The 26825-nt window shown below is 45.8% G+C and overlaps 2 protein-coding genes across 10 annotated transcripts in view; one reads left to right on the forward strand and one right to left on the reverse strand.

Annotated features, from left to right (window-relative positions):
- cttnbp2nlb (CTTNBP2 N-terminal like b) overlaps window positions 1-1779 on the reverse strand; it is a 99192-nt gene extending 97413 nt beyond the window's left edge. Inside the window, exon 1 of the mRNA XM_072563879.1 lies at window positions 1349-1779. The gene's annotated coding sequence lies outside the window, so the exon portion shown is untranslated. The remainder of the gene's footprint in view (window positions 1-1348) is intronic.
- On the forward strand, window positions 402-26825 carry LOC140467477 (uncharacterized). 9 transcript variants are annotated; one of them, XM_072563882.1, is made up of 3 exons: window positions 402-509; window positions 14943-15026; window positions 19220-26825. In XM_072563882.1, the coding sequence occupies exon 3, from the start codon at window positions 22768-22770 to the stop codon at window positions 23902-23904; it is 1137 nt and encodes a 378-aa protein (XP_072419983.1). In that variant the 5' UTR covers window positions 402-509; window positions 14943-15026; window positions 19220-22767; the 3' UTR covers window positions 23905-26825. The 9 variants fall into 9 exon arrangements, with proteins under 9 accessions (XP_072419983.1, XP_072419985.1, XP_072419982.1 ...); XM_072563884.1 differs by lacking the exon at window positions 402-509 and adding an exon at window positions 1645-1771; XM_072563881.1 differs by lacking the exon at window positions 402-509 and adding an exon at window positions 1772-1914.

Here is a 26825-nt window from a genome sequence, read left to right on the forward strand (position 1 = left end):
CATATCTGCAAAATGGAACTGCTTTTAACTTATTTGATATTATTTCTGTTTTATTAAAACAAAAATGGGAACTCTAAAACTATGGTAAATATAGAAGAAACTCAAATCAAAGAACTCATTTATAAACCATTTTCATACTTGATACAGAAGTACCTCCCATCCAATTAAGTATCTTTTGAGTATAAGACCATTAAAAAAACTTACCTTTATAAAACACGATCTCAGGACTTCTCAATGTAAACTACAGTCAATTGAATACTTTTGAAGTATAGTGCAATGCAGGAAACACAGCCATTTTGCACACAGAAAGCTCCCACAAACAACAAGGTAAGAACTGCTAAACCTGATGTTGCTCAGCAGATTGACTGAGGGGTAAGTATTAATCCAGGATATCGTGTGGAACCCCCTCAGCACTACTTTCAAATAGCACACACTGGGTTTTCAACATCTACGCAAGACGATGGGGCACTGATTCAACACCTTGTCTGAAAGGCAACACTTCTGAAAGTGTAAGTACTGCAAGCTTCAGCTTGAATTATAGCCTCAAGTCTCTGTCTCATTGTTTAGGCGTTGGTAAAAAAGAATAGTTAATTTGTCCACAGCCAGGTCCCGGAAATGGCAGTGAAACAAATACCCAGTTAGCTCATTCCCCTCAACAATGGAGGATGGGGAGTGAACTTCCCTACCTCAGTTTTCAAACAAACCTTTCAGGGATTGACTTTGTTGTTAGGCTCTGCTTCATTTCTTGTAGATCAAGAAATGGATTTACTCAATAACTACTGGACTGGAACTTTACAACTCCAGCTGTAGTTTTGGTGTCTTTGGCTCCATAAAATAGTGGAAAGAAAAATCAGTGCTGATTCCCTCCTGGTGCAACTGTACCAAACTCAAAATTAAATAAATAAAGACAAAAATAACAGATTCTCAGGAACAGATTTGAGCAGATTTGGGATTTCTTTGCTTGATTAAAAGAAACACTTAGTCGTCAAGGCATTTTCACCTTTTTTTTCCCCAGCACAGAAATAATTAAGATTTTGAATCTTTTTTCTAATCGAAGCAGAAGGAAGGATTTATAAAAGCTACATAATATTAACCTTTTACAGACTCTCTGAGGCAAATCCATCCCTGCTTTGTTGTTCCGCATCAAAAGAAACCCCCGAACTGACTTGGGGAGAAAAAAAAGGAATTAAAAAAAAGAACCGTGGAAGAAATTAGAATAAAATTGAGGGGAAAGAAAGAAAAAAAATCGTGTGAGAAAATAAAGCTCAGAAATGAATATCAACAAACATTCACCATAATCATGAAGAGAAGTATAGGAGATAAGATTGTTTTATTTAAAAAAACTTACATTTAATGCCCTTTTTCCCTTTCCTCTCCTCTCGAAGCCGGTGGAAAATCTCTGATTTTTTTTTGTTTCTCACTTTTTTTTCGCCCGCCTCTTTCAGCACGGTAAGTCATCTAGGTTGCCTGACAGCCATTCTGCCCAATAGCGAGCGCGGATTGCTGCCCACGCACACCAATCGAATCAGGCCTAGGGGGCGGGTTGAGGCTAAACCACGCCCCGCACCCGCCCTCCCTTCTTGCCACCCGAGGCTCGACGCATGCGTGCAAGTGTTCGATCCGTATCTCTTCCCGAAAGGAGGCGGAGAGACCGTAATCTCCGCCCAGCAGTTATTCCCCTTCCCCGTTAGGCAATCTACGCATGCGCAGTGGGCAGTGGCCGCCCTCGCGCACAGCCCGCCGTTAATCAAGATTCGACATATGAGCGAAGGTGCGTCCTCGCGCCCACCAGACGTGTCTCATTCGCTCCAACTCAACGTCAATCAATAGCGACGCATGCACAGCAATGAGACCCGTCTCCATTGACGCTCAAACAGTACGCATGCGCAGTTGGGCCGGATTAACGTCCGCTAGGTACGCATGAGCATCAGTGAATCCCACCTCCAGCGGTCATTCGCCTCGCCCCGCCCTCTCATTACCCAGTTTTTGCGCATGCGTATTGTCGCGGGGCTGCTTTTGTTCCCCAGGCCCCGCCCCTTTGCGGGCCGTCAGGTTAAGACGCCGACGAAGGGGCGGGCCTCATGCAGTCACAAGAAACAAAGTTTTGTTCCAAAGTTTGCAACCAGTTGAATTGAGACAAGCTGCAGTAGTTCTCTTATACTTGTATGTATATGTTTGCTTGTAAATTTAAATATTTAATTTTTTCATTGCTAAGGTGATGAGGGAAGATAGGAACTTTCCTAAAACGTGAAGATTATGTACAAGTACAATAACAGTTTGATCTATATTATTCATTCACAGGGTGGGTGTGTCATCCCTAATTGCTCTGAAGGCCGTTAAGTGTCATTGTTGTGGGTCTGGAGTCACATGTAGCTCACTGGATGGGTTTTTCCTGACAATTGACAACGGATTCATGATTAATTCCAGATGTTTTTCTCCCCCATGGCATTCAAATTCCACCATTTGCCTTGGTGGGATTTGAGCTAGGTTCCCCAGAACATTAGCTGATTCTTTGGATTACCAGACAACCGAAATTACCACTGTCATTTTTCCCTCCCCCCCCCATTTAGCATCCTAATGTGATTTCGATATGACAAGGCAAGCATCAATGCATCTTAAACAATCGTACAGAATGCTTTGTATGCTGAGGTTACAGTTGAGGAATATAGTGTATTTTTTAAAGAGTATATTTTTGGGCAGTAGTGGTAAGAGAGTGGGCTTGGATCAGAGCTTTGAGTTTTAAGGTAAGAGGGGAAAGATGTAAAAGGGATGTAAGGGGCATTTTTTTTACGGAGGGTGGTGCATGTATGGAATGAGCTGCCAGAGGAAGTGGTGGAGACTGGTACAATTACAGCATTTAAAAGGCATCTGGATGTGCGTATGATTAGGAAGGGTTTGGAGGGATACAAGGGTTCGGCAAATGGGACTGGATTTATATAGGATATCTGGTCAGCAAGGATGTATTGGACTGAAGGGCCTATTTCTATGCTGTACGTCTCTGTGACTCAAAAAGCAAAGAGCAGGGGAGTGTGCATTCATGATTTTTCAATTGACTGCTGGTGTTAGCTTAGCAATTCATGTTTTCTGTTTGCTTACATGGGTGTGTTTATTTGGATATGTTTAGTTTCATTTGAAAGTACAGCCTTAATGCAAAGATAAGTTAAACATCTGTTTTAATTTTTGACTGGTAGAGTTCCATGTGCCTTCCACTGTCAATATAGCAGGTACTTACTGTACTTCATGCAGACAATAAGTTGTATCATGTGACATTTTTAAGGCGTTGGTGACATTGAGGGTGACGACTTTCTGATTAACCAGGGACACATTATCAGTGTCAGTTAGTGTGCAGTGTATCTTTCAAAGACATGCTGCTGCTATCAGAACTGTAACATGGAATGTGACTTGAGGATGTAAAGGTATCATGCTGCATCTTAATTGGGGCCTCTGGAACCATGACATGCTAGAAAAGTATGCTAGTCCTGTAACTAAATAGCTTAGTACCAGCCCAGGCCCTGACCTGGGTGTAAAGTGTGTTCAAGTCAGAGTGTGTAATAGACAGACATCTTTTGAATCTTTCAGTATCCTGTTACTCATGTTTGGTTTTTAAGTTACAGAAGCTGAAATAAGCATTACCACAAACAAAAGGAAACACTGCTGGAGAAATTCAGCAGGTCCGACCCATTAGTACAATCATGAAGAAGAATTGCTGGATTCAACGTTAACTGTTTTGTTTTCATGGCAGATGTAGCAGCATGAGTTTCTACAGAAAATTTATGCCTTTGCCTGTTTCAGATTGCGAAGATTCGTTATTCTTTGTTTTATTTAAGCATTGCGGCAAAGCTTATACCATGGTGGCAGATCAATCGGGAATAGTGGAAATGTGGAATTGCAAATACGTTCCAGTCTATCTATGATCTTATTAAATGGGGGCCGTGATGTGGAGGTACTGGTTTAGGATTTGGGTGGACAAGGTCGGAAGTTAGATGGCACCAGGTTATAGACCAACATGTTTACTTGATATCACAAGCTTATAGAGCACTGCTTCTTTGTCGTCTCACCTGACGAAGGAGCAGTGCTGCTCTGAAAGCTTGTGATTTCAAATAAACCTGTTGGCCTATAACCTGGTGTTGTGAGCAGGCTTGAGGGGACAAATGGCCTACCACAAATCCATATATGCATAGATTCTAATTTGATGCCTATTTAATACTCTTTATCTCATAGAATTGTCAATGACTCACATTCAGCCCATCCTGGTGAAAGTGAGGACTGCAGATGCTGGAGATTAGAGTCAAGAGTGTGGTGCTGGAAAAGCACAGCAGGTCAGACGGCATCCGAGGAGCAGGAGAATCGAGGTTTCAGGCAAAAGCTCTTCAGGATGCTGCCTGACCTGCTATGCTTTTCCAGCGCCACACTTGCGATTCAGCCCATCCTGTCTACTCTGGCTTTCTAAGCATTTTAACTGAATGCTAATGCCATTTGACATAACTCTGTACATTGTTCCTTTTTAAATAATCATGTAATTTCCTTTTTAAATAATCATGTAATTTCCTCTTTAAATGTCTCTATTGAACTTGCTTGTACTACATTTACAGACAGTCCATTCCAAATTCAAACTACTTGCTTTGTGAAAAAGGTTTTCCTCTCCTTTTTTTTTGCAAACTCTTTAAAACTGGACCCTCTGGTTCTCATACAGTCATAGTCATAGAGATGTACAGCGTGGAAACAGACCTTTCAGTCCAACCTGTCTAGACCAGCTACCCAACCTAACCTAACCTAGTCCCATTTGCCAGTACTTGGCCAATATTCCTCTGAACCCTATCTATTCATACACCCATCCAAATGCCTTTTAAATGTTGCAATCGTACCAGCCCCACCACTTCCTCTGACAGCTCATTCCATATGCACACCACCCTCTAAGTGAAACATTTGTCCCTTTCACCCTAAACCTATGCCCTCTAGTTCTGGACTTCCCCCACCCCATGGGAAAGACCTTGTCTATTACTCTATTCATGCCCTCATGATTTTAAAATATCTTTTCCCTATCTACCTGTCCAGAACCTATATGAATTTACCAAATCTCCCCACAACCTTCTCTCCAATGAAAACAATCCCAACTTCTCCAATCTTTCCTCATATCTGAAGTATCTCCTCTCTAGAACCATTTTCATAAAACTCCTCTTCACCTCCTTCAATGCATTCACGTCCTTTCTTTTGTGTCATGCTCAGAACAGTATAAAGTAATCCAGCTGATATCTAACCAGTGTCTTAGGTATGTTCATCATAAACTTCCTACTCTTGTATTCTGTGCTCTTATCTGTGAAGCCAAGAATAGTACAGGCTTTATTTACCACACTCTGTCCAGTCTTTTAATGATTTAGGTACATATCTCTCTGCTCCTGCACACTCTTCAGAAAAGCGCCCCTTTATTTTATATTGTCTCTCCATGTTATTTGTACTAACCACATTACTTCATACTTCTCTGCATTAAACCTCATCTGTCATCTGTCTGTCCACCCCACTATTTGTTGATGTCCTTTCAAAGTCCCACATTTTCCTCCTTGGATTACAATTTCACCAAGATTTGTTTTGTCCCCAAATGATGAAATTGTTCCTGTGTACACAGAGATCTTGCTCATTTTTGTGTAAAATCAGGAAAGGCAAGGATCTCAAAACTAGCCACTGGGGAGGTACACTACAAACCTTTTTCTAGCCCAAAGAATACCCACTATCCATTGCTTTCTGTTTCCTATTCACCAATTTTGTATTCACATTGCTACTGCCTCTTTTATTCTATTACTATCACTTTCCTCATTAGCCCACTGTGGGCCACTGTTTCAAATACCTTTCTAACCTCTTGCTGATCCATCCCTGAATTTAATCATTCCATCATTGACAGTCGGCCTTTTGACTGACAAAGCGTTAAGATCCAGAAATCCTTCTTTCATCTCTCCATGTCTGACTTTTCCTACTTTCAGACCCTTATTAAAATATAGCTGTTTGAGCAACATTTTGGACTCTGGTCCATATCTCCTTTGGCTCGATATCAATTTTATTTGATAATAGTCCTGAAGAATGCCCTGTTGCTGTACTTTGTCAAAGGTTCTGGCTAAGTGTGAGTTGCTTCAACCCTGTAAAGAGTTCCATTTTGTTTCAAACGACCCTTTGACGGTGAGAGATTTATATCCGATTTACGAGGCATGTTTATGCATGTAGTAAAAGCACGTCGTTTTGAGAGCAACCCTATAACACTGTTTATGCCCCTCTTCACCAGGGTGACCTTTTCAGTTATGGGGTCACCTTTGCTCATAAGAACATGCAAACAGACCTCCCCACAATGTGCTGCTTATTTATTCCACAAAGCAGCTAGCTTGTAAAGTGACTCCATTAACAAGGAACTTGGTATGTGTGTGTGTGTGTGTAGCTTCCAAAACAGTATTCTGCTCTTGTATGCAGTGCTGAGCATGTTGGCTAATAGCAGAAGATGTACAACCACTAAATTGGGTCGACGATTTCAGAAATAATGACCCTCTGCTTTTCAAACTCCACATTCTGCTGTGGAATAGAGTGAATGAAAATGTTAAGAGTCAGTTTAGACCAGACATTCTTGGTGAGCCTGACCCTCAATCTTGTGGCCCTGAAGACCGAGCATCCTATTACCAGTCAAAAGTTGATTCCTTTAAAAAGCCTCAGTGAGGGAGCTCCACACTGTGGAGCACAGGGGTCTGATGTCATGCACGGCTTCAAATGACAATTGAGAGTTGTCCCCACTATGAGGATAGAAGCAAAAAGGTGTAATTGTGATGATGGTGCTCCTTTAACAAGCGTATATTGTCCTTGGTTTTTTTTCAGAGGGATCATAAAGGCAGAGATCCCAATATATCTGGATTTATCTATTTGAAAAAAATTTAAGTGCTTTGAAGTGTTCGCTTGTACAATGAAAGATGAGTGGCCAGTTCTCCCAATTTAGGGTTTGGTTTGGTTTTAGCAAGCAATCAGTTTTGAGGCTGCTGGTCAAAGAAACAGCTCCATGCTGATCCTCCCTCTCTGTCTGACATTTCTCCTGTAAGAACCTATGTTTGATATTACCTTTGTTTTTTGACAAGGGGGTGTTTATGAGGATGTGGAATAGCATGAGTAAGTTGATATAATCAATTGGGTTTTCAAATAGTTATGTTATTCTAAATTTGGTTTTCTTTTGTTTGTGTATAAATAAATTCTGTTTTGTTTGAAACTGAGTATGTTGGGCTAGATGTGTCCCTCCTGGAATATCCACGTTACACCTGCTTAAAACAACCTGAAAAATTAGGGTCTGGGCTACCTTCTTAAAATGTTTTGAGGGGGGGTCTGGCTTGGTCCATAACAGATTGGGGGGTCTGAGATTTATTTAGTAGTTCCAATTTGGGATTAGGGTTGCTGAACCCAAATTCAGTGAGTGGTAGGTGAGTACCATTTGTTATGTGTATTGATTTTGGTTGGTTTAAACAGTGCTTGTGCCAGCAATGGTTCTTTCAGTCAGTAAGAGTTTTCTGGGGGTGGAAGAAATGACTTTGGGGGTTTTATAAAAGGTGAACAATTCAAAGTGGCTGGGATTGGCAACCAGGCTAGAACTGAAATTGCTGGTGTTTACAAAAAAAACGTGGTTATAACTGAAATAGCTCAACATTTAAATGTGCTGGAAAGACCATGAGAATCGTTGGAAATGGCTCTGAAGCTTGCCCAAGAGGTTCTCGGGGTTTGAAGATGCTTCCCAAATTTGCCAAGAAAGGTTAGAAAGGCAGAGGAAGGATATACTTGTGGAATTAGCAAACAGGTTAGAATTGGGTTTAACCAAGGACAAAAGGAAAGCAGATGTAATGGAGTTGGTCAAGTGCTTGCAAACAACAGAGAAACAGAAGTGCAGTGGAGTTAGAAAAATTTAAATTGCAAGTGAGGCAACGGGAATTAGAAAATAAAGACAGGGAAAGGATAGCAGTGTTGGAAGATAAAGAAAGGGAGAGAAGGATTTTAGCTAAACAAAAAGAGAGAACAAGGACTGAGCGGGAGAAAGAGAGAGAACTTGAACTTTAGAAGTTGCGACTTAGACAAGTGTTAGCTTAAAAGGATGGAGATGAAGTCTGAAGATAAGCTTAGTGAGGAAGAAAGTGAGGATTAGCAAACCCATGGAGGCCAAATCTCTGTTGGGGATCTGTTTAAATATATTCAAGCAATACCTAAATTTGATGTGAAGTATGTGGAAGCCTTTCTCCTATTATTTGAAAAGGTGGATAAACAAATGCAGTGGCCAGTGATCATGTGGGTTTTATTGATCCAAACAAATCATGTAGGTAGAGCTAGTGAGGTATTTGCATCACTATCAGAGGAGATAGCTGGGGCGTATGTGGAGATGAAGAAAACCATCTTAAGTGCATATCATCTTGTGCCAGAAGCCTATAGACAGCATTTCAGGAATCTTAGGAGGGTCCCTGGTCAAACATAGTTTGATCCTTTCAAACTCGATGTAAGTAATGTTGATAGATGGATAAGGGCATTGAAATTAGAGCAAACCTATTAAGCTCTTAGAGAGATGGTTATATGGAAGAGTTCAAAAATTCACTTCCTGAAGTAGTGAGAACTCATGTGGAAGAGCAGAGAATTAAAATGGCAAGATTAGCACCTGAAATGGCTGATTATGAGTTGGCTCATAAATCAAAGTTTACCTTTCAAAATCAATTTCAATCTGTGAGGGGTAGAAACTGGGGAAAAGAGAAATCCTCACACTGTAAGGGAAAGGTAGATCTTGGTGATGAACATAAGGATAACTTACCACAGGGTAAAAGGAAACCCTTGAAAAGGACAGAGATGTTAAAAAGCTCTGATGTTTTCACTGCAATAAAGTAAGCTACATGAAACAACCATGTTGGTGGGTTAGGAAAAACATTGGAAAGCCAAATGTAAGAACACAGGATAAGCCAGTGAATTTTGTTGAAATGGTAATGGAAAGCACAATGGAGGCTAAAAAGCTGCATGAAAATGTACAAACTGGTCAGAGATTGGTTAAGGAGGAAGTGACAGATCTTCTTAAACCATATACTTGCAAAGGTAAAGTTTACTCGCATATCCTGGAAACAGCAGGTAAAGACATTACAATATTAAGAGATACAGGATCTTCTCAATCTTCCATGTTGAAAGATGAGCAGATACATACCTCTGGAGGACTACTGCCAGAAAAAATGCTAGTAACGGGAATTCCTAGAGAGACAAGAAGTGCTCAATTATATAAAATGAGGTTAGAGAGTCCAGTGAAGACTGGAGAAGTCATGGTGAAAGTACTGGACAAACTGAGCTCCAAGGATACAATTTGTTTTTGCTAACCGTATAGCTGGTTTACAGATAGGAATGCTGCCTACCATGGTTGAAAAGCCAGTGGAAACTCTGGCACCTGAGTTAATACAGGAAGCTTATCTTGGGAATTTCCAGACTGTGTGGTAATGAGGTCACAAAGTCACCAGTTGAAACAGGAGCGATCAAAGAGTACAGGTAAGGAAGTTGAAGTGGAATTAGCAGAAACCATGTTTGATTGAATGGTTGACACAAAACAGGAACAAATGGCTGACAAAGTAGAAATCTTTAGCTCCTAAATTAACTGAGTTACAGCAAAAAGATGAAAATTTAAAGCAAATGTGGATGTAGGTTTGCTCGCTGAGCTGGAAGGTTTGTTTTCAGATGTTTCATCACCATAATAGGTAACATCTTCAGTGAGCCTCTGGATTAAAGCAATTGTATCCAAAGGCATACACAGGAAGAATCCAAATGTATCCTGGAATGCCACTACCTTAAAAATGATGCCTTAATAAGAAAATAGAGACCAACACATTCACGCAGATGAGAAATGGGCAGAAGTTCATCAAGTTGTATTGCCAGTGGGTTATTGAAAGGAGGTATTGCGGGTGGCATATGAACTACCAGTAGGGGGTCATTTAAGGGTAAGAAAACCTCAAGCTAAAATAAAAAAACATTTTTTTTTCTGCCTGGACTGCACAAAGATGTAGGTGATTTTTGCCAGCCATATCATACATGTCAGGAAATTGGAAAACCACCTGCACCTTTAATACCCATTCCTGTATTTGAAGAACCTTTTACAAGGGTCTTAAGTGATTGCGTAGGGCCCCTACCCCTAAAACAAAAATTGTGAATCAGTATTTGTTAACAATAATGAATGTGACCACTTGATTTCCTGAGGCCATTCCATAATGCAATAATACAGCTAAAAGGATTGTAGAGGAATTGCTCAAATTTTTAACTAGATATGGACTACCCACAGAGATACAATCAGATCAAGGGCCAAACTTCACATCAAAATTATTCAAGGAAGTTATGGACAGTTTAGGAAAAAACAATTCAAATCTACTGTGTACCATCCAGAATCGCAGGGAGCGTTAGAAAGGTGGCATCATACAATAAAGACCATGTTGCGGGCTAATAGTCAAGACCATCCAGATGGTTGGGTTAAAGGAATTCCATTTGTACTTTTTGCCATTAGAGATGCACCAAATGAATTGACCAAATTCTGTCCATTTGAATTAGTTTTCAGCCATGAAATGAGAGCACTGCTAAAATTGATTAAGGAGAAACTGGTAAGTCAGAATTGACAAACCACACATTTGGACTCTTTGTTAAATTTTAGGGAATGGTTAAATAGAGCAGGGAAGTTGGCTGACAGCATTTCAAAGTATCACCGCATACAATGAAACAGGAGGCAGACAAGAAATCAAAACTTGCAATTTTGCTGTCAGAGATAGGGTGTTAGTGTTACTTCCAGTGATAGGTGAGCCTTCAGTGGACATCAAGTGGAAAGGAGATTGAATGAGGTGAACTATTCGATAAGGACTCCAGACAGAGAAATCTGAATGCATCATGTGAGTATGCTGAACATGGGAAGGAAAGCAAAACGAGACTGATCAGGTGTACCCTAGAACTCTGAGGGAAGTTAGGTAAGTGATTGCTGGGCCTCTTGCTGAGATATTTGTACCATCGATAGTCACAGGTGAGGTGCTGGAAGACTGGAGGTTGGCTAACATGGTGCCACTGTTTAAAAAGGGTGGTAAGGACAGCCAGGGAACTATAGACCAGTGAGCCTGACCTCAGTGGTGGGCAGGTTGTTGGAGGGAATCCTGAGGGACAGCATGTACATGTATTTGGAAAGGCAAGGACTGATTAGGGATAGTCAACGTGGCTTTGTGTGTGGGGAAATCATGTTTCATGAGCTTGGTTGAGTTTTTTGAAGAAGTAACAAAGAGGATTGATGAGGGCAGAGCAATAGACGTGATCCATATGGACTTAAGGCGTTCGACAAGGTTCCCCATGGGAGACTGATTAGCAAGGTTAGATCTCATGGAATACAGGGAGAACTAGCCATTTGGATACAGAACTGGCTCAAAGGTAGAAGACAGAGAGGGTGGTGGTAGAGGGTTGCTTTTCAGACTGGAGGCCTGTGACCAGTGGAGTGCCACAAGGATCAGTGCTGGGTCCTCTACTTTTCGTCATTTATATAAATGATTTGGAAGTGAGCTTAAGAGGTACAGTTAGTAAGTTTGCAGATGACACCAAAATTGGAGGTGTAGTGGACAGTGAAGAAGGTTATCTCCAATTACAACAGGATCTTGACCAGATGGGCCAATGGGCTGAGAAGTGGCAGATGGAGTTTAATTCAGATAAAAGCAAGGTGCTGCATTTTGGGAAAGCAAATCTTCGCAGGACTTATACACGTATTGGTAAGGTCCGAGGGAGTGTTGCTGAACAAAGAGACCTTGGAGTGCAGGTTCATAGTTCCTTGAAAGTGGAGTCGCAGGTAGATAGGATAGTGAAGAAGGCATTTGGTATGCTTTCCTTTCTCAGTCAGAGTATTGAGTATAGGAGTTGGGAGGTCATGTTGCGGCTGTACAGGACATTGGTTTGGCCACTGTTGGAATATTGCATGCAATTCTGTTCTCCTTCTTATTGGAACGATATTGTGAAACATGAAAGGATTCAGAAAAGATTTACACGGATGTTGCCAGGGTTGGAGGATTTGAGCTATAGGGAGAGGCTGAACAGGCTGGGGCTGTTTTTCCTGGGCGTCATAGGCAAAGGGGTGACCTTATAGAGCTTTACAAAATTGAGGGGCATGGATAGGATAGATGGGCAAAGTCTTTTTCCTGGGGTTGGGGAGTCCAGAACTAGAGGGCATAGGTTTAGGGTGAGAGGGGAAAGATATAAAAGAGACCTACAGGGCAACTTTTTCACACAGATGGTGGTACGTGTATAGAATGAGCTGCCAGAGGTAGGGATAGAGGCTAGTACAATGGCAGTATTTAAAAGCCATTTGGATGGGTATATAAATAGGAAGGGTTTGGAGGGATACGGGCCGGATGCTGGCAGGTGGGACTAGATTGGGTTGGGATATCTGGTCGACATGGACGGGTTGGACAGAAGGGTCTGTTTCTGTGCTGTACATCTCCTTGACTCTATTTGGCTGTGAAATGGCCAACTGAGTTGGTTGGTTAAATTTGAATTGTTGTCAAAACAGCAATCAGTTTAAATTATGTCCCAGGATACTGAACCCCAATCAAGTTTGAATTTATTATTTTTGCCAACATTGAATCAATGAGACAATCTGATGTTGGGGATATTTTAAAAAAAAGGCACGCATTTTGAACGACAGAGACCGAGATGGAGACACAGGCACAAGACATTGAAATCTTCTCTGTCAAAGGTACCTTTTCATGAGAGACCCTGGAGGCTTCCTGCCACTATTCCTGATGAAGGGCTTTTGCCCAAAATGTCAGTTTTCCTGCTTCTCGGATGCTGCCTGACCTGCTGTGCTTTTCCAGCACCACTCTGATCTAAACTCTGTTTTCCAGCATCTGCAGTCCTCACTTTTGCCTATGAGTGGGAAGGGTTTAGAAGGATATGGGCCAGGGGTGCAGGCAGGTGGGACGAGATTGGGTTGGGATGTCCCGTCGGCATGGACTGGTTGGACCAAAGGGTCCGTTTCTGTGCTGTACATCTCTGACTCTGATTCTTAAAGGAATTGAATTTAGTTGAATTCATTGTCATGTGTACTAAGGCACAGTGAAAAGCTTTGTCTTGTGAGCAATACAGGCAGATCATATAGTTCCGATGTGAATGAGCTAGATTGGTTTTTACGGCATTCCACGATAGTTTCAAGAGCTCTGGCTCTTATTTTCAGACTTTTTAAAAATATATAAATTGAATACATTTGTAGGAAGAGTGATATTGGATTCAAAACATGAGCTCTCTTTCTCTCTCCACAGATGCTGCCAGATTCTCCAAAATGTTTTGTTTTTATAGAGTCATAGAGATATATATAGCATAGAAACAGACTCTTCGGTCCAACTCATCCATGCCGACCAGATTCTGTGTCCTAAATTAATCTATTCCCATTTGCCAGCATTTGGTCCATACCCCTCCAAACCCTTCCTATTCATATACCCATGCAGCTGCCTTTTAACTGTTGCAATTGTACCAGCCTCCTCCACTTCCTCTGACAGCTCATTCCATACACACACCTCTGCGTGAAAAAAGTTTTCTATCTATGTTAGATTAAATGCAAATTCTCCAGGGTGTTACTGTGGGATTTGAACACATGCTCCCCGCTCCAGAGCACTAGATCTGTAGATTACAAGTCCAGTGATTTTACTACTGCATCACCTCTCCTCTGATATATCTTTTAAAACTGGAATTTGAATTTTAGAAAGTGGGTTTAACAGTGCAGTGGAAATTCATGCCCGGATTCTCAATACACATGAAACAAAGAGAATCTTTGCCCTCTACTGGAGAAGTGAGGTAAGCCACTCACTGTGTGTATTAAAACCAGAAAGCTGTTGTACGAAACAGACTGAGGCTGGAGTCGTTTGGACATTAAAAAGTGTACATCCTTAGAAAGAGTGTGTATTTAGAAAGAATCCTACTGCAACATATAGTGAATTAGTTCAAAGTTGATGTCATCCTGAGTCATTATTGCAATCTCTCCCTTCCCTGTTGCCCCTCCCTGCAGCCACCTTTACCCAGCTAATGTCTGCTTCGGATTCCTTTCCTGAACTCCATTGCCTGCTCCAATTACCTTGTTTCTTGTTTCCTTGAAACTGCAATAAAATTCACCATTTTGACCGAAACTACATAAATGTGGAAGGATGTAAAATATAGAGTTTGGGGCATGAGGCCAATTTGCAGGTTAGCTAATTTCTGAAGTGACAAACAACCTGATAACACCCTCAGCAATATGGGCTTCAAGAATACAGAAGCAAAATAACTGCAGCCTCACGCCTCATTCGCCTTATGTCAAAAGTGATGGGGATGTAATAAATGGACACTTGGATAAAAAGGATCTGATTGATCATAGTCAGCACAGACTTGCGAATGAGACATCATGTTAGACTGTTATGAGGCTACTACAAATAAAATCTGAACTGCTGGAGAAATCCAGAAGGTTTTGCAGTATGTGGGGAGGGAGGGACTGAGTTAACATTTTGGGTGTGTTTTAATTTCATGTTTTGAACTGATTTTTCTCATTCTTTTCTGCTTGAGCCATCAAAGAATATTTACAGAGGTTGCTGAGGTTAAAAAAGAACACTTTTATTTATTTATGTATCCTTTTTATCTTGCCACAAAACTACAGGAGAGAGAGAGAATGAGATGATGTGACATTGCATTAAGTTCGGTGAATTTTCTGTCTCATTAGTGTATCTCACAGTCAGACATTTTACCACTTCTCGAGCTAGTCTACATTGCTGGTCTCTGGATGTTGGTTGGATTGAACAACGTTTTCAGTTTCCCTAACCCTATCGCAGGTTTGTTTTGTGCTTGTCAAGGGAACTTTTTTAAAATGATGACTTCTCCATCCAAGCCTTGCACTCATTACTCTATTGCTGATTTGGAATGTGTATTTTCTTTTTCTTTCCTAGTCAGAGTTCCAACAAGATGAAATCCGCATCCGTTGAAGTTACGACTGTTAACAAAAGCAAGGTGCTGCCTCTGACTGATCCCAGGTAGGTGCTCTGTGGGCTCAAAGTAAAAGCAGAGTTGAGAGAAAGTAATAAGAATGAAAGTTGGTGGAAGGAAGTAGCTATGGAGATAGTAAATGCACCGATAATTGTATTCCAAAATTCCATTGATTCTGGACTGACTGCTGCAGATTTGAAGCTTGCACATGTGCAGGGCCATTTAAAAATGATAAAAGGGAGAAAGCCTGGGAGGTGGGCACCTGATTAGCTTCATGTCAGTCACAGTGAACATGATGGACGCTGTTATAGAGGATGTGATAAATGGACACTTGGATAAAAATTGGTCATAGTCAGCATGGATTTGCAAATGAGGCATCATGTTGAAAAGTGTGTTGGCGTGTTTTGAGGAGGTTACGAACAAAATTGGTAAAGGGGAATTGATGGCTTTTGTGTTTTTAGGTTTTAGAACATAGAACATTACAGCGCAGTACAGGCCCTTTGGTCCTCAATGTTGCGCTGACCTGTGGAACCAATCTGAAGCCCATCTATCCAACACTATTCTATTTTCATCCATATGTTTATCCAATGACCATTTAAATGCCCTTTAAAGTTGGTGAGACTACTACTGTTGCAGGTAGTGCGTTCCACGCCCCTACTGCTCTCTGAGTAAGGAAACTACCTCTGACGTCTGTCCTAAATGTATCACCCCCCAATTTAAAGCTATGTCCCCTCTTGCTAGCCGTCGCCATCTGAGGAAAAAGGCGCAGATTTTCAGAGCATTTTGACAAGGTTCCTCACAGAAAGCTGATTAGCAAAATTAAAACATGTAGTGTAGTAAATAATGTACGGATGTGGATTAATTAGCTAATGGACAGACTGGTGGGATGCTGCAAAGAGGAGTACTTGGGGCCCCAGCTATTCACAATATTTATCGATGTTTGGTTTATTGTCACATACTGAGAAACAGTGAAAAGTGTTGTTTTGTGTGTGACACAGGCAAATCAGACTATACAAAGTTCGTTAGGGTAGCAGAACAGAGTGCAGAATACAGTGTTACAGCTGCAGAGAAGGTGCAGAGAGAGAGAGAGAGAGAGAGAGAGAGAGAGATAAATATTAACATTTAAGAGGTTCTGTTCAAAAGTCTAACAGTGGGGAAGAAGCAGTTCACACGTATTTAAACTTTAATATTCTTCTGCCTGTTTGAGGGGGGGTGGGGAGAGTATAACCGGGATGGGAGGGGTCTTTGGTTACTTTCCTGAAGGAAGTGTAGATGGAGACAGTGGATGAAGGGCTGGTTTATGTGATGGAGTAGGCTGTGTTCACAACTTTGAGTATTTTATGGTCTTGGGCAGAGCAGTTGCCATTCCACGCTGTGATGCATTGGATAGGATGCTTTCTATGGTGCACCTACAAAAATTGGTAAGAGTCTTTGTGGACATGCTGAATTTTCTTAGCCTTCTGAGGAAGGAGAGACATTGTTGTGCTTTCTTGATCCATAGTGTCGATGTGGATGGACCAGGCTGGTTTGTTGGTGATTGTAGATTATGCAATGCCAAGTGGGAATGTGTGCTGTGAGGAAAATGTAAAATGCTTTTAGGAGGATTTGGACAGGCTTCGGGATTGGGCAAGAACGGGACAGATGGAATATAATTTGGAACAGTGCGGACTTGATCACTTTGGCAGGAAGGACAGATGTGTTGAGTATTTCTTAAATGCCACGATGTTGGGAAGTATAAGGTTCACACAAAGGACTTGGTGTCCATGTTATAAGTTACTGAAGGGTAACACATGCCAGTGCAGTAAGCTGTTAGGAAGGGTCAATGGAATGTTAACTTTTTATTATAAGAGAGTTGGAGTATGGGTGGAGTGAAGCCTTGCTGCATTTAGTTTTGAGGTTAGTGAGACCATGCCTGGAGTACTGTGTGCAGGTTTGGTCTCCTTATATCAGGAAAGATATTGCCAGAGAGAGACAGTGCAATGAAAGTGAGTTGTTCCCAGAGTGGTGGGACTGTCCTGTGAGGAGAGCTTGGGCAATTAGGCTTGTACTGTCGAGATGAAAATGAATACTGCAAATGCTGGAGATCAGAGTCAAAAAGAGTGACGCTAGAAAAACACAAATGGTTAGGCAGCATACCGAGGAGCAGGAGAGTCAATGTTTTGGGCATAAGCCCTTCAGAACAGTTGCGGGGGGGAGGACCAAAGGCCGGGTGAGATAAATAGGATGGGGATGGGGGTGGGGGTAAGTTAGCTTGGAAGGTGATAGGTAGATGGAGGTGGGGAGTGATGGTGATAGGTCTGAGCGAATAGGTGGAAAGGAAGATGGACATGTAGGACAGTTGAAGAGGGCGGTGCTGAGTTGGAGGGTTGGATCTGGGATGAAGTGGGAGAGGGAAGATGAGGAAACTGGTGAAATCAACATTGATTCTGTGCAGTTAGGGGGTCCCAAGGCGGAAGAGGAGGCATTATTCCTCCAGACGACATGTGGCTTGGATTTGGCAGCGTAGAGGAGGCCTAGGACTTGCATGTCTGTGGGAGGGGGAGTTGAAGTGGTCAGCCACAGGGCGGTGAGGTTGTTTGGCACGTGTGTCCCAGAGATGTTCTCTGAAACATTCCACAAGTTGGTGTCCTGTTTCCCCAACGTAGAGGAGACCACATTGAGAGCAATGGACGGAGTAGATGAGGTGTTTGGAGTGCAGGAAAATCTCTGCCAGATGTGGAAGGATTCTTTGGGGCCTTGGATGGAGGTGAGGAGGAGGTATTGTCTAGCGTCTTGGAGAATGAGAGGTGATTTCTTTGAAACTTACAAGTACTTAAAGGGATAGATGGGGTGGATGTAGGTAGGATGTTTTCCCCTTGTTAGGGAGTGTATAAACCAGGAGCACAATTTAAAAATAATGGAGTTGCCACTTAAGACTGAGATAAAGAGAATTGTTTTTACTCAGGGTTGTGAATCTTTGGAGTTCTTTACCACATGGTGCTGTGGAAGCTCAGTGTTTTGAGAACAGTCAGTTTTTCTATAACGCAATGTTTGCATTCTTGTGCAGCTCCGTATTATAGTAAAATCGTGCTTTAGAAACTGGTGATGTAATCGCATTACAGCCAACACTCGTTTTAAAAGTTCGCACTGTAGAAACAGTATCCCCAGTTCATCAATCGCAATACAGTGAATTCATATTGACTAAACACACATTATAGCAGACCAACCTGTATTTGCAAGACAGGACGGTAAATGTTTGAATATTAATGACGTAAGGAGTTGTATGGATAAACTGGCATTAACGTGTTCAATCAGCTAGAGGTGTGTTAAATAGCAGTACAGGATCAACCGGCTGAATGACCTCCTGTTCTGATGTTTCTGAGTAAAACCGATTTTCAGGCTTTTGAAGGGCCTTTTTAAGTCAGATTTCAACAGTGTTCCTTTTGTGTCTTTTCTGGGTTCCTCAGCAATGACCCCGTTGGCCCCTGATCTGTACAATGTCATCTCCAGACGAGAGCTTGCATCTTCTCTTCTCAATCCTTTCTTTATCTTCCCCCTTTCCATCTGTCTCCAATCCTATTCTTTCTCTATCTCTCTCTCTCTCTCGGTTTCTCTCTGTCTCTCTCCATCCTCAGCCCTCCTATGTCTGCCCACCATCACCATTTGTCTTTCTCCACCTTCTGGCCTCTGTCTTGTCCCCCTACTCCCCAACATCTGCTCTCCCCAGTGTGCTGAGGCCCATTGCACAGAGGGGGAGGTGATGGGTTAGTGGGATTATCACTCGACTAATAATCCCAACACCCAGGTAATGTTCTAGACACCTGGATTCAAACCCCACCATGGCAGATGGTGGAATTTGAATTCAATGAAGAATCTGGAATTAAGAGTCAAATGATGACCATGAACCCATTGTCGATTGTCAGAAACACCCATTGGCTCACTGGTATCCTTGAGGGAAGGAAACTGCCATCTTTACGTGGTCTGGCCTACATGTGACTCCAGATCCACAGCAATGTGGTTGACTCTCAACAACACTCTTGAGAAATTATGTGTTCAGCAATAAATGTTGGCCTAGCCTATATCCTGTCAGTAAATTTTTTAAAAACCCGAAGTACTATCCCATGTCGAGTGAGCTACGACCAAGTTCCAACTCCTCTCAGTTTTGACAAACTTTTGCTCATTGCCTTTCAAGTTAATGACACATGCCAGCTTGTTGTTACTGGAGATGAGCTGTTTTCATTCAGTGCTGTTTGTTTGTCAGGGTGTTTCTCGATGGTAATTCCACCACCAGGAAGCCGGAGGTTGTCCAACCAGAGTCGGTCGGTGTCAGCCTGTATTCCACTGTCGGAGCTGAGATTCAGTGTGTCGGGGTCCTGAGCTACCAGCTCGGCGCCTACTACTTTGGGGTAATGTTTGAAAACCCCGTGGTGGTCGGGGAGCTGTGTCAGATGCTCGGCTTGTACGTGACAATGGACCCCCGGGAGAGGGACGAGCTCTACGCCATCATCAAAAGCCGAGATCCATCCACCGTTCTCCAGCACTTAGCGCTTTTTGGCCCTGACCAAGAGCAAGGCATCTCTGTCAACCTCAACAATGTCCAAATCTCAGCAACTATGACCCAGGGCACTGACTGCCGCGTTAAAGTCATTGTCAATCATGCATCTGCTTAATGTGATCGCTGAGTACTGCTTTTCTTTTTCGGTGCATTCCTTCATGTTTGACAAGCTCCACTCAAGCTGAACATAGAACATTGCAGCGCAGTACAGGCCCTTCAGCCCTCGATGTTGCACCAACTTGTGAAACCAATCCGAAGCCCATCTAACCTACAGTATTCCATTATCCCCCATATGTTTATCCAATGACCGTTTAAATGCCCGTAAAGTTGGCGAGTCTACTACTGTTGTAGGCAGGGAGTTCCACGCCCTTACTACTGTCCAAGTAAAGAACCTGAAGTGCTTGTGAATTGATTGTAAACTCTCGAGTCAAGATTAGAGTGGTGCTGCCAAAGTGGAGCAGGAGAATCGACGTTTCGGGGAAAAGCCTGATGAAGGGCTTTTGCCGGATTCTCCTGCTCCTCTGATGCTGTCTGACCTGCTGTGCTTTTCCAGCATCACTCTAATCTTGACTCTAATCTCCAGCATCTGCAGTGCCCACTGTAAATTCTCAAGCTCTATTTACACTTGGACTCTCAGTGACTCTGTGATTCTACACCTCAGATTATTTCCCCGTCAGCCCAGTACTTGTTGAACTACAATGGCTTGCAGTCAGGCAGTTCCTCATTTTAAAAACCTTCCCCCTTGTTTTCCAATCCTACCTCAGCCTCACCCCCCTCCCTAACTCTCTCATCTTCTCCAGATCTTACAACCCTGTAAAAACTGTGCTGCTCCTCCATGTATATCCTTGATTTTAGCCCCTCCGCCATTTGGAAGGTGTGTCTACAACTGCTAAGGCCCAAAGCCCTGGAATTCCTTCTCCAAGCCTTTCCGCCCTGCTCTCTTCCTTTGGATTCTCCTTCAAGTTTGCAGTGTTGGCCAAGAGTTTTAGTATCTCTCTGGTGTCAAGTTTTCTCTGAATTCTCTAAGGGAATGCTTTGTAAAATTTTAATCTGTTCAAGAAGATCCATAACTGATGTTTGCGGGGTCAATGGGAGCACCAGTAAAGACCTATTCAGTTCGTTCATGGTTCTTCCCAAGTCATTGTAACAGCACAGAATGGAGGCTCACTCATGGTCTTTAAGGAGAGATAATCTGCTTTCCTTTCCTTACCTGGTCTGGTCTACATGTGACTCCAGACCCACAGCAATGTGGTTGACTCCGTAAATGAACAATTAAGAAAGGACCAAGTCTGTAAATTGAACTACTGTTTTTTTTCCTATTCTGCAGAGCCCAGCATTAAGATGGCACAACATTACTGCAGTGGTGAAGTGATTATTCTGCATTTGGGCTCTTTGGTGATCGAGTGTTTACGTCACAGGCAGGGGGCCACATTTGGTGTACGGGTTTGGTCACCTTAACCTAAGAGAGGGCAGATCCACTTTGCAGAAAATGTAATGAGGGTTCACTCAAATCACAGAACCGTACAGCACAGAAGAGACACTTTGGGCTGATCGAGTCTGTACCACCAAGAATACACTTCTACCTGCACTAGTCCCACTTGCCTGCACTAGACACATAGTTTTGAATGTTATGACATTTCAAGTGCTCAGCCAAATACTTTTTAAAGGTTGTGAGGTTCCCCACCTCAACTCCCCTCACTGGGAGTGCATTTCAGACCCCACCACCCTCTGGATGAAAAGATTTTTTTTTCTCAAATCCCCTCTAAACCTCTAACCTTTTACTTTAAAATTATGAGCCCGTGTTATTGACCCTTCAACTCAGGGGAACAGATGCTTTCTTTGCACACTCTCCATGCCCCTCATAATCTTATACCCCTTATCAGGTCCCCCTTCAATCTTCTCTGCTCCATGCTTACCCAGCCTCTCTTCATAGGGTCATTCCAGTGCTGTTAGCTGAGATGGAATGGCCTCGTGTTGACTGCTGCTTCTTCACTGGACTCCTTGATGGTAGGTGATGTTCTGTTTGACCAGTCCTTGTGTATTTACACGTCTGGCCTCGGGGCGTTTGCAATTTGCGACCAAGTACTATTTTCCCCTAAACACCTCTGTTCTTGCAAAATTCTGAAGGGGTCTTTAGCGTAAATGTCGGGAAGGTGCATCCTGATTTTGGCAAAACACTGAGAATAATGAGTTGGCAAAGGACTCCAATAAGGAGCCGTTTCCTTATACAGTGTAATCTTTTGAGACTGTCTACCCAGTGGACAGGAGAGGCTCAGTCACCAAGTATTTTCAAGAAATAGATCAATAGAATTTGAAGTATAAGGGCCCTGAGGGGAAGGTGAGGCTTGAGGTTTTTTTTTAAAAAATGGTCAGCTTTGACTTTGTTAAATAGTGGAACATATACCAATAGCTAAACAACCGGTCCCACCATGGGCATCGTGGTAGGGGACTAATAATCCAAAATCCCAGGCCGGGGAGCATGGGTTTGAATCCCACCATGGTAGATGGTGTTTGAATTCAATAAAAATCTGGAATAAAAGGCTAATCTAATTGTGATTGTGATTTGCTGTAAAAACCCATCTGGTTCACTAATGTCCTTCAGAGAAGGAAATCTGTCATTCTCTGGCCTGCAGGTGACTCCAGACTTGCAGCAATGTGGTTGGCTCTTTTTTTTTTCTTTTCCCCCACACTACCACCTAACTGCGGTAGTGCTTATTTTTTCCCCCGGCACCCATGGTGTGTGTGTGTGTGCAGGTGTGAGACACAAGGTGCACACATCTTTATTCGATTTCCACCACCAGGAAGATAGGAAAACACCCCAGTGGCCTGTGACAAGCACTGCCCTTCACATCAAAGGGCAATGCTGTGTGATCAAACAGTGAAGAGGAGGGTAGGGACTAAATCAAAATAGAGTTGGGGGGAGAAATGATGCACTCCACTCCCTGCGGCGCTCACCTCTCCCTGAACGACTCCAGGGTGTTGGTGGACACCGCGTGCTCCTTCTCCAAGGACACCCGGGCTCTAACGTAACCCTGGAAGAGGGGCAGGCAGTCGGCCCTAACGACCCCCTCCACGGCCTGCTGCCTGGACCTGTTGATGGCCAGTTTGGCCAGGCCCAGGAGCAGACCCACGAGGAGGTCTTCGGACCTGCCCTCCCTCCTCTGTACCGGGTGCCCGAAGATCAGAAGTGTGGGACTGAAGTGCAACCAAAAGCAGAGGAGGTGGTTTTTGAGAAAATCAAGAAGGGAGTGCAAATGCCCACACCCAATATATACGTGGTCCATGGACTCCACAGCGCCACAGAACAAGCAGTTGGGCTGGGAGTCCGTGAGCCACCGCAACCTGCGGTTGCAGGGGACTGCTGCGTGCAGCACCCTCCACCCCAGATCCCCGAGAGAAAGGGGGAGGACTCCCGCGTAGAGAGCCCTCCACTGGGGATCCCCACCGCCCGGTGGCAAATGGGCACGCCAAGGCGTGTCCGGACGGTGGATGAGGGAGAAGAGGTGGACGGTGTGCAGCAGCAGTCGATACAGGGCCTTCCTTTTGATATCTTTGAAGGAAACAAAATTAAAATTCCGGAGGCGGCTCAGGTTGTGGGGCACAGGCTCCCGCAGGAAGTACGGGACCTTGGGGCCAATGTGAAATTCCGTCCAGGCTGGGGTGAGCGCGGACGGGATCCCACCGCACACCTGAGCATCCTCCAACTGGTGCACTACGTCGGGTCCGAGCACCGCCGTTTTAAGGCATCGAATGGCGGTGGCCACATACCGGACGTCTTCCGCTGCCCTGCTCGCTATGTCCTGCGGCAGCGTCCAGCCCAGGCCCCCAGCACCCAGCACGTCCCAGACCCTGGTCGCCCTCGCCGCCACGGCCCTCCCCTCCGACAGCCACTCGAACCCGCGAGTATGGAAGTGCGGATTCCTGAGCAACGGCTCCCTGACGACAGCCACTACTCCAGCCGGAGGGTAGGCGCGATGCGATTCGACCATGTTCCAAACAGTGATCAGGTCCTGGTAAAAGACAGGCAGCACCTTGAGGGCGACCTCCAAACCGTCACGGTCGACGAACAAGAGCTGCGTGTCATAGTTGAGGTTGTGCACCTGGCGGAAAAAATACGTCGCCAGGGCACACCACCTAGGAGGAGGCTCGACGTAAAGGTATCGCCGCAAGGTCTGAAGGCGGAACGTCGCGACCTGGGTGCGGACGCACACCAGCGACTGACCGCCCTCCTCGATAGGGAGACTCAGAACCTGCGCGGCGACCCAGTGCATCTTTTTGTCCCAGAAGAAGTCGACCAACGTTCTCTGGATGTCAGCGACAAAGCCAGGAGGAGGGACCAAAGTGACCAGCCGGTACCACAGCATGGCGGCCACCAGCTGGTTTATGACTAGCACTCGACTCCTGTAAGATAGCACTCTGAGCAGTCCTGTCCAGCGGCCTAGGCGAGCCGAGACTTTGGCCTCCAGCTCCTGCCAGTTGGCCGGCCAGGATTCCTCAGCCGGGCTGAGGTAGACCCCCAGGTAGAGGAGATGGGTGGTGCTCCAGCTGAACCCCTGTAACTCCTCCGGCAGAGAGTCCACCCGCCACGGACCGACCAGTAGTCCGGAACACTTGGCCCAGTTGATCCTGGCGGAAGACGCCGCCGAGTACACGGCCTGGCACTCGCGCATCCTCCCCAGGTCAGCCGGGTCGGTGAAAGTGAGGAGCACGTCGTCGGCGTAGGCCGAGAGGACCACCCCCGTGCCCGCGCCGCGCAGAACCAGCCCCGACAACCTCCTCCGCAAGAGGCGCAGGAAAGGCTCCACGCACAGGGAATACAGCTGGCCGGACAGGGGGCAGCCTTGATGCACTCCTCTCCCGAAGCGAAGGGGCGCCGTCAGGGACCCGTTAACTTTAACCAGACACTCTGCGGCGGCGTACAAAAGTCGGATCCGGGCGACGAACCGCGTCCCGAACGCGAACGCCCGCAGAGTCCCGAGCAGGTACCCGTGATCGACCCTGTCGAACGCCTTCTCCTGGTCGAGAGACAGGAAGGCGCTCGGCAGACCAGCCCGTCGACAGAAATGGATCAGGTCCCGGACCAGGTGGACGTTGTCGTGTATCCTCCGGCCCGGGACCGTGTAGGACTGGTCCGGGTGAATCATGTGGGCCAGCACGGAAGCCAGGCGAGAAGACAACACCCTGGCGAAGATTTTGTAGTCCGTGCTGAGGAGGGAGACCGGACGCCAGTTCTTTAAGGAACGAAGGTCCCCCTTCTTCGGCAGCAGGACGATGACCGCCCTGCGCCAAGAAAGGGGCAGCTGTCCGGCATTTAGACACTACCCCAGGACCTGTGCGTAGTCGTTCCCCAGGACGTCCCAGAACGCCCTGAAGAACTCCACAGTCAGCCCGTCCAGCCCTGGGGTTTTGCCCCTCGAGAGCCGGTCGAGGACGCCGGTCAGCTCCTCTAAAGTGACGGGAGCGTCGAGCCTTCCGGCGTCCTCCGGGCTGAGCTGCGGCAGGTCCTCCCACAGAACTCTGCGAGCGTCCTCGCTGGACGGATCCGGAGAGAACAGAGCCGTGGGCCCTGACGCCCTCCGGATCCGAGACGAGGGACCCGTCGTCGGCCAGCAGCACAAGGAGCTGCTGACGGGTGCCACGCCTTTTTTCCAGCGAGTAGAAGAAGGGGGAGCCGCGGTCCAGGTCCTGCAGGAGCTGGATCCGCGACCTCACGTACGCGCCCCGAGCCCCGACGAGCTGCAGGTCCCGGAGCGCGGCCTTCTTCTCTTCGTACACCCCACGCAGGGCCGGGTCCGCGTTGGGCTGACCGAGGCGTGACTCCAGGTCGAGCATCTCCCTCTCCAACTCCACGATCCTGGATTTCCACCTCTTGGTCGACCCCCTCGCGTACTCCTGACAGAAGACGCGGACGTGAGCCTTGCCCACGTCCCACCATAGCCTCAGGGAGGGGAAGCTTCCCCGCTTCCTTCTCCAGCCGGCCCAGAAACGACGAAACGAGTCCCGGAACCGCTCGTCCTCCAGCAGCAGGTTGTTAAAGTGCCAGTACGCAGAGCCGAGCCTGGCGCCGAATGGAAGGAGTTCCGCCCACACCAGGTGATGGTCCGTGCACGACACCTGCCGCGTGGAGGCCTTCGGAAAACAGGAGGCGTACGCCCGCGAAACGTACAGGCGGTCGATTCTGGACGCTCTGACCCCAGGCCTCACGAAGGTGAAGGCGATGGAGTCGGGATGGAGATTCCGCCAGACGTCCACCAGGTCGAAGGACTTGACCAAGTCCCCCAACCTCTTCCCCGACGCCCAGCCAGTGCGGGCACCGCCGTGGTCCCTGCCCTCGAGGACGCAGTTAAAATCTCCCCCGAGGACGACGCACTGGTTCTCGTCGATGGAAGCAAGATAAGCGGACAGTTCTTCGAAGATGCTCGCTTGCCTCGGCCCGACTAGGGGAGCGTAGACGTTCACCAAGTGAAGCACCGCGCCCCCCAGCTGAACCGTCAGGTGAAGCAAATGGCCTGGCACTGGCTCCCTGACCCCCAAGGTCTCCGGCTGAAAATGCAGGGCCAACAGGATAGCCACCCCACCAGATCTGCGGGTGAGGTGACTCATGTAGACCCCTCCTCGCCACTCCAGGAGCCAGGTGGCTTAGTCTCCCGGGGTAGTGTGGGTTTCTTGCAGGAAGCACACCGCATACCTCCCGTCCCGAAGGACCGAGGGGGTCTGGGTGTGACTCCCTGCTGCCGTTGATGTTGAGGCTGGCTATAGTCGTCTCCATGTCAGAAGCATTGTGCAACCACCACCAATACAGTTAAAAAACAATTACTGGGAGGACGAGGGAGGGGCACAGGAGTCCCTCGTCCTCATCAGGAGTGCCCCCAGGAAGTTCCTGACTCGCTTTCGCTCGTTGACATTGAGCCCAGGTGCCTGGCGAGCATCGTAGGCCGACCAATAAACTTTTTATTGAAGGAGCTCCAGCGGTCGAGCACCAGTTGAGCTCTATCCCGGCGACCTAGAGTTTCCTCGACAAATTCCCGGATTTCCTCTAGGGGGATGAGGGGGAAGATCGGTGGGGGGGGCACCTGGGACTCAAAAACGTCACTGCAGACAGAGTCCGCGTCGTCCCCGGTGTCTGCCACCGATCCCGAACCCTCCTCCGGGAGGTCACCCTCGGTCGCCTACCCCACCAAGAGGATGGGGGCTGGTCCGGTGCCGCTAACCGGCCTCGAACCCCCAGCGACCCCACCCCCCGGGGCCAGAGGAACCGAGGCAGCAGGAAGTCCTGCTGTAGCCCCTGGTGGTTTTGGCAGGTCGGGCCGCG

The sequence above is a fragment of the Chiloscyllium punctatum genome, chromosome 45, assembly GCF_047496795.1.
Source record: "Chiloscyllium punctatum isolate Juve2018m chromosome 45, sChiPun1.3, whole genome shotgun sequence".
NCBI lineage: Eukaryota > Metazoa > Chordata > Chondrichthyes > Orectolobiformes > Hemiscylliidae > Chiloscyllium > Chiloscyllium punctatum.